This window comes from Eimeria acervulina, genomic scaffold (assembly GCF_000499425.1).
Source record: "Eimeria acervulina Houghton genomic scaffold, Eah_scaff54, whole genome shotgun sequence".
Lineage (NCBI taxonomy): Eukaryota > Apicomplexa > Conoidasida > Eucoccidiorida > Eimeriidae > Eimeria > Eimeria acervulina.
The window spans coordinates 85,386-97,032 of record NW_013549742.1 but is presented as its reverse complement, the minus strand read 5'-3'; the positions used below and the strand labels follow the sequence as shown (position 1 = coordinate 97,032).

Below are 11,647 nucleotides of genomic sequence, written 5' to 3'. Positions count from 1 at the left end.
ACGCTCTTCCGATCTTCGTACGAGGTAGACCCCCAAGATGATTTGAGCAATGCATAAATGATAGGAAGTATAGGGATGCATTGGTGGGTTTTCGTGAGTAACTCGCGTCTCCTTGGGTGTGGACAGAAGCGAAGCTTCTGTTAGCTATCGTTTGATCAAAAGGACATGTTTGGAGCATTTTTTTCATGGTTCTCCTACCGATACTTATCAGAGGTTCGCCTTGAGCTGCGGTTGCAGCCACAAAAAATTCTCCCTTGCTGCCTGCAGTAACACTGTAGACAACTACTCTACTTCAGCTCTAGTGCAAGTTGCCTACTAAGGCCAAGTAGGCATTCATGTACCTGCTTGTGACAGAATACACTGCAAGTGTAGGTGCGTAGCCTGGCGCGGCGCACCACAATTAGGGGCGATTCTGGGAAAATTTTCCCAGCATTGCATTGAGTACACATTCATTGAATTAACATGTATAAACCCTGACATACATACATATCATCCCCCAAAATCAAGTATACACTAGGGGCAAAGGTAGCGCCCAAGCAACGGCGGGCTCGGCAGCAATGAGTTAAGCAGCGGCCTGCGTAGCAGGCACTGCAGCAGCGGATACAACAGGCGCACAAGCAGCAGGCGCAGCAGGCACAACTTCGACAGACACAGCTACTGTAGGCGCAATGTCGACAAACGCAGCAACAGCAGATGCGACAGTGGACGCAGCCACAGCATACGCAACAGCAAGAAGCGTAACAACGGCAGGTGCTTTTTCAACAGCCGCAGCATCAGCAGGCGCTGCAGCACGACGCACAGCTACAACTGACGCAGCAAAAAGAAGGACAGAAGCTGGAAGCGTAGCAGCAGCACCAAGTGCAGCGAGCGCAGGTACAGAAGCGGGTGCCAGTGTTCACTTCAACAAAACGAGCTTACAACTATAATGAGCTATTTTTCCTCACGGGACGGTACCCTGTCAAGCTTGCGCTCAGTGGAGAATTTTTCACTGCAGCGTCCCGTATGTGTTGGGGCTATTTTTGAATTTCACTTTGGCGGGCCTCTCTTGCAGGGCACCTACTGACTGGCCTCCGCCTTCGTAAGCTATTATCCTACTAACTAGGTAGACAGCAAATTCATCTCAATGGATTTTCCAACGTGTTCGGTAATATTTTTGAATGTATTGAACATGTTGAAGTGAGTAGAACTAATGTTAATTCTTTCAAATCAAAAACATTTTTCAGTCTGAAATACTAGTTAACGATGAACCCATCAGTACAACAAAATATGGAAAACTTTCCAGTGTTTTCAAGCCTACACCCGATATGGGCCAAGCAATTCCGCGGCGTTCTGATCCCGGCTCACGTGACGCTTTATTGGGCGAACAGGCCAAGCCTTCCCACCTACTTTAGCTTCAGGATGCGAAGAGCCGAGATTCAGGTGCCGACCTTCCCAGTCAATACGAGCTTTCCGGGGAGACCAACGCGTTATCCCTAGATCAACTTTCATTCTCGGAGCAGCAGTTAGGATTGTTCAAAGATCTCCGATCCTGGATGGCCTGCAGTAGTAGTTAATACTTGCGAGACAACATCATAAGCAGCACGCCGCAACCGCCTTGGCCCGTTAAAGTAGGACGGTGCTCGCAAAGGCGTATGAGATGCTTGAAGCAGCAACTACGCAGTGAACAGAGTAGCGACTCGCAGCGTGACCCCAAGCGAGTCGCCCGCCAGCAAAACCTAGTTCTCGGCCGTTTGGTTGGCTTCTCCCCTCCATTTGTTTTTGTCCGTCGCCATGCTTTTTCCTGCCTATGCCGTTACTCTGCCTTTACCCGTAGCTTTGGGCCTCCTACATACTCTGTCTTTTTTTCGTTTTCTTTATTCGTGCCCAGTTGTGCTTCCATTCTCTCCCGTCTCAGTTCAGTCGCATCTACCTCTCTCCACTTTCTGCCATTCACTCTTCCCCCAAGCTCTGTGTCCGTTAATTGTTGCACTTCTGCCTGCCGTATTTCTCCATGGTCGCTTGGCTCACTTCAGTTCCGTTGACTCATGGGGCGCGCAAGTGGAGGACCCGGAGCACCCAGTTGAGGGCCACTAGGTGACTGACCTCCAGTACAAGGCCCCTCACGTGAAGAATGTCGCGATGGTTATTCTTTGGGGGACGACGGAAATGCTCACGGTAGAATCAGCCTCCTGCTAGATTAGGAAGCCTGTGAGACGAGCATCAGTAGCAACGGCAACGCGGTGTTCCTTGCCCCCGTGCTGAAGCTGCTGTTTCTGCTACTGATGATAGTGGTAGCCTGTGCTGTTGCCTTCTGCTGCAAGACTCTAGCAGCAGCGGCAGTACTCCCTGCAGCAGAAGGTGTATAAACAGTAGCGGCTACAGAAGAAGTGGGAGTGTTCCGGAAAATGTTGCTGCAGCTCGTTTTAGCTGGGGCCCCCAAGCCAGTTGGGGGATGACCGTTTCGTTGGCGTGCGCGGAAACATCAACAGCAGCAACAGAAGCCGCAGCAGCTGCAGGTGGCTGCGGATGCAGCTTTAGTTGCTCACGGAGCTGTCTTGTTACAGCTCCTCTGTCTGTTGAAGAAAGCCAGCACTGGCCTTGAATTCCTCAAAAGGAAGACAAGCCCCTTCAAGCCGCTGAGACAGGGAACTACTGCCTGCCATCGCAGCACCAGCAGATGTATCTTGCTGCTGCAGCCGCATCTGCTGAAGCCGCTGCATCTTATACTTCCAATGGCGCTGCTACCAAGCAGCGTGTGCTGCAGCGGCTATGGATACCATTGCTAACAGGACTAACAGTGACATCGACAAAAGCAGCAACAAAAGGTGCAGCAACAGTAGCGAAACCAGGCAGCAGAGTTGTGTGTCCGCAATAAGGTGAGGCTGAAGAGCTCTCTTTAGCCATCCCCTTATTGCGGAGACAGACAAACCTGCTGTGAGGTTCGCCGTGCTGCAGCCACAGGGGGTGAGCTTAGCACCTGCTGCAGATGCTGACGGAGTGCACTAACACCAGCAGCAGCTGCAGCAGCAGCAAGCAATGCTGAAAAGAGGCCACGCGGACAATTAGTGCCTGGAAGGGCGTGCCTTCCGCTGAGCGTCAGGATGTCGGTTCCGCTACTGGTGCAGCTGCTGTTACTGCTGCTGTTGCTGCTTCTGTGCAGCAGAAACGGCTGCCTATGGCAGTCGCACCGAGGAAGAAGATGCTGGTGCTGGTTCAAATGGTTGTCGACGCCCTGTTGCGCATCCCCTTGCTGTTTCTCCTGCCCCCCGTGCTGTCCCCTGCTGTAAATTCTCTCCGTAAGGTCTGTCCTCATCCACTGCTGGGACTTCTGTTCGCATTAGCAGCCGCTTCCTCAGATGCATCGCAGCTGTCTCCTGATTATGATGCTGGTGCTGCTGATCAGTAGCACATGTTTTGCTCGAGCAACGCGGGGAAGCTTCACTGCAAGCCTTGCTTGTTGCATTCAATGTTTATGTGTCTGTTTATGCATTTTTCCGTTTCTTTTCTGCTCTTTGTGTTTCTTTCCTTTGTCGACCTGCATTTTCAGCAAATTCTCTTCGAGGTGTTGTTGCCTTCTTCAGCAGCAGCGGTATTTGTCGAAGGAATCAGATGCGTGCCATGGTGAATCTCAACCCCTAAACTCAGCCTCTGGGCCCTTGACTCTAAGCCCTAACCCCCAAACCCTATAGCCTCAACCCCAAAGCCTAAAGCCGTACGCCCTAAACCCTAAACCCTAAACCGTAAAAACCCTAAACCCTACACCCTAAGACTCTAAAACAGCTGAAACAGCAACTCCACGACGACACACATTGTGCTCTCTGAAGTTACTGCTGTCCCAGCTAAGACACTTAGGAGTTCCTCGTCTCCCTGCCGGTGGCCTATCGTTGATGCATATCGAACACTGAACAGAAAAACGGCTGAATGAATGTCTGGTGGATCTTCATTTGAGTTATTCAAAGCGTTCGCCCTTCGACAAAACAACGATCTCCCTCAGACCGCCAAAAATTGTGCGGAGGGGCTAAGCACTCCCCTCTGCTGCCTCTATCTGTCTCGCGGTCACATGAACTGCAGCAGATATCGTCGCCCCCAGGGCCCTTAGGAGCTGCAACTGAGCGAGAGGGCACATGTCAATGGTTCTGCATCACCTGAGCTCCCCACCTGTCTCTAGTGGCCCTGAGCAACTGCTCAAGGCCGTCGGGCTGTTGGCAGGAGGGGGGGGTCGGGGGAGAGGTCTTTCCGGAGTTGCAGCATTCTTACTGTAACTCGTGCAGCAGCAAGGCAGCCCGACGTACAAGCCTCCCTAAGTCCCCTTGTCAAACTATGCTGCCACTGTCTTCCTCAAACACTTCCTTTTCCTCCCGAAGGCAACAAAACAAAAGCAAATGAGGATGCATGCCCTCCTCTCCGAAAGGCTCTGCTGCTGCAAGAGGCCTAATTAAACCCAGCCCCAGAGTAGCTTCTTAAATGTGGATGGTAGCAAATGAGCTGTCGCTATGCCATATATATATATATATATTATATATTATATAATATATATAATATATATATGAAAGCTTCATGCCGCACACCAGGTCTGCTGGACTGGGCTGCAGCACCTGCCAACACACGCGTGACTCATATCCAGCACAGCGCCTGGCCTTCACTGCCCTTAGGGCGTCACCCCGACTCGGATAAGATAAGGGTTTAACGCTGATGCTTCAGGAATTGGTGGCTGTGGGTCAAGCTTTAGTGGGTAGCTGCGGCCCCAACGTAACACCGGACCATCCCTGACCAAACTGAAGCGTGCGGTTGCTGAAGCTGCTGCAGCGGTTGCAGCTGCTACAGCTGCTGGAGCTGCTGCCGCATTCAGTTGGGCTGGCCTTGAGAGAGTCAGCAGCCACTGAAAGAAGTCGGCAACCCCATGGCTGCCAGGGCAGCGGCGTCCGGATTGGCTTCCAGCCCTGTGTTTGCCGGTGTTGCTACTTTTGCTGCTGGCGTGGTCCCGCCTGCAGCAGCAGCAGCAGCTCTCTTCTTTTCCTTCTTACGCTGCTTCTTCAGTTCTTGCTCCCTCTGGAGCTCTTCTAGGCGTCGCTTGACCCTTTCAAATTCATCTTCCGCCTCCGCAGCCCCCCCTTCGGCTCCTGCGCCGCCCGCAAGGGCCCCGAATCCCCCTGACGTTCCCTGAGCGCCTCCTCCTTGCTGCTGCTGCTGCTGCTGCCTTACAGGCGCATCCGCTTTTGTCTTTGGGTTTGGAGGCTCCCACCCAGTCCCCGCCGTCTGCCGCGCTGCCTGCAACTTGGCCTTAACCCGAGCCAAGGGCACCCGCTCTACGCGCATACTCATTCCTGAGTGCATACACCAGCGACGCAACAGCAGAGAGCAGAGGCGGCAATACGTGCTGCAGCAAACAAAGAAGCCGCGGCTCTCTAATAAAAAGATAGTAGACATAAAGAAGAAACTCCCTGAAGACGCAAATGAGCTGCACATACACCTGGGGACAGCCAGGCATGCAAACAAACGCAGAAAAGAATACCCACCAAGAAGCCGGTTGTGGTTGCGGCCATTAATATGATCCAAATAGGCTTGTGAGTCCTTGCACAAACACTCGCAAATGTCGCACCAGAACCTGCAAACAGCGCCAACACAACAATGTTGCGGATGCTGCTGCTGCTGCTCGTTCGTTTGGAAATCCGGAGATACAAAATGCGCAGTCACTTCAATGCACAACACAGCAGCAGCAGCAGCAGCGGCATGGTCATCAACGGCAGCAGCAGCAGCAGCGAGACGGCGTGCAGCAGTAGGAAGAGCACAAGTATGGCGATATTAACGGCAGCACAAACGGGATCACGAGCGTGAGCCTCACCATCATCAATGGCAGCAGCAAAGGAGTACAACCCAGATAATGCCGAACAGCAGCAGCACGAAGCCAAACAGCCTAGCACTGACACGTCCCAACCAGCAACAACACAGGCAGCAAGAGCTCCGGCAGCAACAAGCGCAGCAGCAGCAGCAGAAGCAGGAGCAGCAGCAGAACGTACCCTCCCTGCTGCATCCTGGGGGTCTGCAGGGTGACCATTTTCGTGCGGCCGACTTCTCTCTCGAAGTCGAGTTTAAATGTGCGCTGCTGCAGCTGCTGCCGGTAGCCGCACGGCGGCAGCGGCGGCGGTTTGGGCTTCTCTCTGGGTTTTGGTAGCAAGTCTAGAAAAGATTCAACCCCCAGCAACGAAGCCTTTTCCTTGGCCTTCTCCTCGTAATACTCCTTGTCCCACACCTGCAATAAAAGCAGCAGCAGCAGCATCAGTAGCAGCAGCATATTCAGCGCAACTGAGTGCGTCCCTTGCTGCTACAGAAGCAGCAACTGCTGCATCGGTGGAAACGCCTGCAAATAAAATGGTAAATTCAAGCAGCAAGTGCAACTGGGAAAGCAGCAACAAACGCTTCAGCACGTGATGCTGCAGCTGCAGCACGTGCTGCTGCAGCTGCAGCACGCGATACGCGCAACAGCACATCAGGCAGGGCAAAACAAAGAACAGCAGCAACGGCAGCGAGCAAGAATGCAACCAACCACAACACCCCCACAGCAGCCCCAACTGCCCACATCCTCTGCTGCTTCTCCTGCCGCTATTGCTGCTGCTGTTTCTCCCGCCGCGATTGCTGCTGCTGCTGCTGTTCTCGTTGTGGGTTTGATTGATGCCTCACCCTGCGCCCTAAGTTGTCGGTTGCCTCTTGGGGACCCTGGCGCTCAGGCTCACGTTTCTGACTGGAGTGTTGCTGCGCTGCTGCTGCTGCACCTGCTCCAGCACTCTGGGAGCCCCCTCCCCCCGTGATGACAGCAATACGCTGCGACGCTTTAGCAACGGCATCCGAGGCATTCCTTGGCTGCTGCTGCTTCCGCGGTTGCTGGGAAGAACGCGCGAGGCCCTTCCAGTCAAACCCGCCACTGTCTTCTTCGTCGTCATTCTCTGCTGCAGCTGCTGCTGCTGCCTTTCTGCTGCTCACGGGTAGCGGCATGTCCTCTGGCAGCTTACATGGCTTCAGAGAGGTCAATAAGTCGGGGGCCCCAGAGGAGCTTCCGCTGCTGGGACCCCTTCCTGCCTGTTGCTGCTGCTGCGGAGCCCCCATAGGTAGGGGGCCCATCGGCAAAACGCCCTGGGGATGCATCTTGCGGGCTCGTGTTGCTTCCGCTGCTGCCGCAGCAGCAGCAGCAGCAGCAGCGGCTGAGGTCCCACGGCAGGTCCTGCGGCAGCAGCTGCTGTCGTGACGGGTGAGGAGGTGGCTTGGAGCTCTGCTGAATCAACAGCAGCAAAGCAAAAACAAATTTGTTCTAATGCCTAGAGGGCCTTCAGCTGTCGCCGCTATTCCAGCTGCTGCCGCTGCTGCTGCTGCTCCTGCTGCTGCTGCCGTGGCTCTAGACTGCAGACCTGAAGAAGACAAAAGAAATAGATAAGTACCCTGAAATGCAAAAGAACCGATACCGTGTGGATACTCGTGGGCAGCAACAACTCCGCAGCCAACCATCGCCTTGCATGCGGCCCTGCAGCAGCTGCTGCTGCAGCACTCCAGCTGTTGCTGCTGCTGCAAACCAGTTAGAATGAAGTAGAAGAATATACTCTTGCTCTTTTGTTACTTTTGCTCCGATGCTGCAATACGCCTTAAGAGATGCTCGATATGGCTTAACGCCTCTCCTTAATCTTACCTTCTGCCAAAGCAGCCTGTTCTGCCTAGGCTGACAGACGTAACTCCGCTTGTGTGAATGTTCGCTCCACAGGGCCAAGTAACTGTTTATTAGTGGCCTCCGGTGTTGGTACATACGCCAAAGATGAGCTAGTGCACTCTTGTATGTGGGGCTGCTGCCTCTCTGCAGGTGTTGCAGGGGAAATGCTGCTGATTAGGAGGTAGCGCCTCTTCTCTTCACCAGCAGCAGCCCTTTGTGCTGCTCCGTCCAGGATGCCTGGAGACTGAAGAGGGGGCAATATCTGTTGGGAGTACATCTCTGCTGTTTTGACTGCATTGCAGCTCGTGACTCTGCTCCCCTGACGTCATTAAGGTTGGTAGTACTTCAAGCCTAAGACGGCAGGGACGAGCCGCAATCTACACGGCTCAAAGAAGCTGCCTAACTCAAAGCAGTGATTTGTTGTGAAGAAGCCTCCTCTGAAAAAAATGATATTCTGCTCTGCGTCTGTGTTAGAAGGTAACCCTGCTTCCCCCGCAAATAGTAGAGACCGGTCAAGATTTGCCTACGATAGTGGAGGCAGTTAACGGCTACGGGTGCCTTCTCGTTTTGGATTGTACGCACTACTGGTAGCACAGAACTGTGAGGGTTGTTGCTGCCAAGAGAACTCGTGAGAAACACTTTCGCGTGAGCCAGCCTTTCAAATACGATCGGCGGCGCTAGGACGTGTAGTTGGGGGGTTCCAAGTTTCTCTGGTTGTTTATGTTTGGTATACGAAGCATAACAGGAGCGGTGCAGCTCTTGCTGGCACCTACATCGTACGGGGAGGCACCACAATTGTGGCTTTACGCAACGAAAGCTTACCCCGTCTCAGGTGCACATCTAGACTACGGGGAACTTCCAAAATGCGCTGAGAAATAGGTTTATCCCTATATCGGGAGGAGGAACAGAAAATAACAGAATTAAGAAAACGCAAACAATCGGAGCACTAGAGCGCTACACTGCTGAACAGAAGCTTCACAGGAGTGTCCCTGGTTCATCGCAAACTAGAGCTTGTATGTGTGAATGGGCTCGTGAGTGCAGCAGCCGATCTGTAGCGTCTAGGCATTCATGCAGCTGTGGTGCTTGCGAAGCTCATCAACAAGCGATTTCTTGTGGTTCCCAACGAAATGTGCCTTCACCAACGACTCATTCTAGCCGCCTTTCATTCGTAAGTAAAAGCGTGCAGATGGTTTAGCGGGCAATGCCCCGATCAAAACAACAGTTGAGCTAGTGGAGAGGTCCATTAGGCGGAATAGGGCTCCCCACTTAGCCAAGGAATGCATCAAATTCTCGGGAACAGCTGACGCCAGAGAGCACCTCCAATTCAAGGCTAGCCCGCCCATCGTGTTTCCCTCGCCATTTCCACTCCCGTTCTCTGCATGAGGAATTCTGACCCCTCTCGTGCCTCTCACCTCTGTGGACGTATCGCTCGTTGGTCACCCAGGCACAGTAGGCTGTATGCGGCTTGAGAAGAGTCCTGGGGAGCAGCAAGGTATGGCCTTGTTGTTGTTAGGAAGTGCATTCCCACTTCCCTGCTAATTGCTTACCTGTGGTCGACTAACTGTTTATAATTTGTCTGCGTGCATGCATGAAAGAGGCTCAGGGGGGTTTGGGTATGCCTTGCAGCAGTAGTTGCCTCTTCTTCTCCTCACCTGCCCTCGCCCTTGTGTGGCTTTATTGGGGATGCTTGCAGACAATGTGCGAGAGGGTCAGTTGCCTATAGGGTAAGTCTCGACTTCAGTATTTTATATCTACTGCAGCTGGTCACTGTCCCGATAGAGTTTCTTTGTGGTTGCAAATGTCTGGGCCCCCTGCCCGTGATGTCTCTACTAAAGCTACAAACTGCCAGGTAAATGCATCATTTACATCTACAGAAGGTCTGCTGTATATAGTTTTCGGTGTATTTAGGTGTGTTTGTTTCGTTGAAGGGCGTGAATTAGCATAGCGCCCGATACTGTCGGTGATGGCTGGCCCGCGGATCGTTCCTCTCGGAAAAGATCCTGAATTCTACATTACTAAATGGGTTTATTGTTTTTAAAGAAAAGTTTTACTTTTCATATACTTCATTTGATTATTAAGCGCGAGGATCCCCGAACAAGGCACATAGCGGTCTCGAGGAGTATCGCTATGCGGCCGCTGCACCGTGTGTAGGAGGACCGGTGGTGGACTGCTGCAGCGTTGAATTGTGAAATTTGTGGAAAAAATAAAAGGTAGCCCCAATATAAAGGCAACATAAACTTAACATATAAATGATATTACCTATTTAAATGCAAATTTCCCTCTAACTCTCAGTCGTATACCTTTGGGGCGGGAGGCGTCCACCGGACCATTCGCTGCGCCACCGTCGGGTGTTAGTTAATGTGCGCGTGCCGGTCCGCCTTTGTGTCTGTTCATTGAGACTCTTCATATCTCTCCCCAATTGCGTAATATTGTTTTTAAAATCGTTTGTTTTCTACACGGAGAGTCTTTTTGTCGAGACGGAAGAAACAACAAGATGCGCGGCTGGGCCCACGCATCGGCCGCCTTGTCTCTGTTGGCTTTCTCGCCTGCAGCCCTCTCCATTGCTGTTTCCCGCAGTGGTAGCAGCAACAGCTACACAAGCATGAGCAGCCACAGCAGCGGTGGAAGCTACAGCAGCGATGTAGGTGCACCTTCAGAGCCTTCTAGCCACGACACCGACATGCAGCAGCCCCTAGGCCCAGGCGACGATATCTTGACAAGCCCAGAGGCTACTCCTATTGAGGGAGTGTATGGCCAGGGCATCGCGGGTATCCCTCCCATATCGGGGACAGAGCAGCAGCAGCAGCAGTTTGAAGGTCCAGCACCAGAAGCAGAAGAGCCCACAATCCAGTCTTTCTTTAGAAGGGTGACGGAGTTGTTTGCTTCACTCCGCCCAAAGCTCGACTGACAAGAGAACCAATAAAGAAAGACGAATTTGTTTGTTTCAACTCGTTTGTTTACTCATTGCCGTTTCTTCTTTGTTGCTTTTCTTACTTGCTCGTCGAGTAGGGCACCAGCTGAGGCATTTGCATAGAGGGGCTTCTTTCTCTATTTTGCATCTCCTTGCATCAATTGTTCGCTCCCCCACCAACCAAATTCCTCAAAATATCCACTGCAGCTTGCAAATCTTCACCCCACTCACCAGGCAGTCAACCGAACAACCATTAGATAAGCAACGAGTAGATGCACAAAATAGGCAGTGTATATATAAGCTATATATATATATATATATATATATATATTCGTATACTGAGGTAGATGTGTAGTGAGCCCACTGACAGTACACAATATACACAATAGAGATGCATGCACAATGAGCGGATGCCCAGTTTATATATGCATGCATACATACATGCATACATACATATGCATATATATATATATATATATATATATATATGTCTATACAGATGTGTCCCAGCTTATGTGTGGTTGCATTGTATGCGGAGAAGCGGAATGGCTGCAGGGTTGTTGTTGGCTTTGGCTGTGGCCATTGCCGCCTCCTCCTCAGAAGCGCGTCTTTAGGAGCGAAGAAGAGAAGAGGCGTTCAATGCACATTGTTTATTTCCTTTTCCAGGTGTTTTGCTGTCTCGCCAATTCATACGGCCAATATACACACCCCCAATAAAAATAAAGTAGTCCTACGGCCCTGTAGCTGAATTTTAAAAACTAACATATCTATCTACCCTACTATCTGTAAAAAATATGCATATATATATATATATATTTGTAGATTCCGTATATGCGCCCATATACTCCAGTATATATGCATCTCATTAGTAAATAGATAGAAGCATATATACGCAAGTACATATACATATACACAAACACAAATATACTTATATATATGTATATATATATATATATATATATATAAACAGGCAAATCTTCATACAAATATATATATATATAAGCACACGCATAGACACATACATACATACATATGCACAGGAATCTATATATATATATATATAT

At 51.2% G+C, this 11,647-nt stretch overlaps 2 protein-coding genes across 2 annotated transcripts; one reads left to right on the top strand and one right to left on the bottom strand.

Annotated features, from left to right (window-relative positions):
- Nucleotides 1-4,848: 4,848 nt before the first annotated feature.
- On the bottom strand, nucleotides 4,849-7,119 carry EAH_00010590 (C2H2-type zinc finger-containing protein, related; the record flags this gene model as incomplete). The annotated part of the gene is made up of 4 exons (XM_013395114.1): nucleotides 4,849-5,303; nucleotides 5,496-5,584; nucleotides 5,997-6,229; nucleotides 6,658-7,119. The coding sequence occupies 4 exons, from the start codon at nucleotides 7,117-7,119 to the stop codon at nucleotides 4,849-4,851; spliced, it is 1,239 nt and encodes a 412-aa protein (XP_013250568.1).
- A 3,155-nt stretch (nucleotides 7,120-10,274) lies between these two features.
- On the top strand, nucleotides 10,275-10,580 carry EAH_00010580 (hypothetical protein, conserved; the record flags this gene model as incomplete). The annotated part of the gene is made up of 1 exon (XM_013395113.1): nucleotides 10,275-10,580. One exon carries the CDS (start codon nucleotides 10,275-10,277, stop codon nucleotides 10,578-10,580), a length of 306 nt encoding a protein of 101 aa, XP_013250567.1.
- Between the last annotated feature and the right edge of the window lie 1,067 nt (nucleotides 10,581-11,647).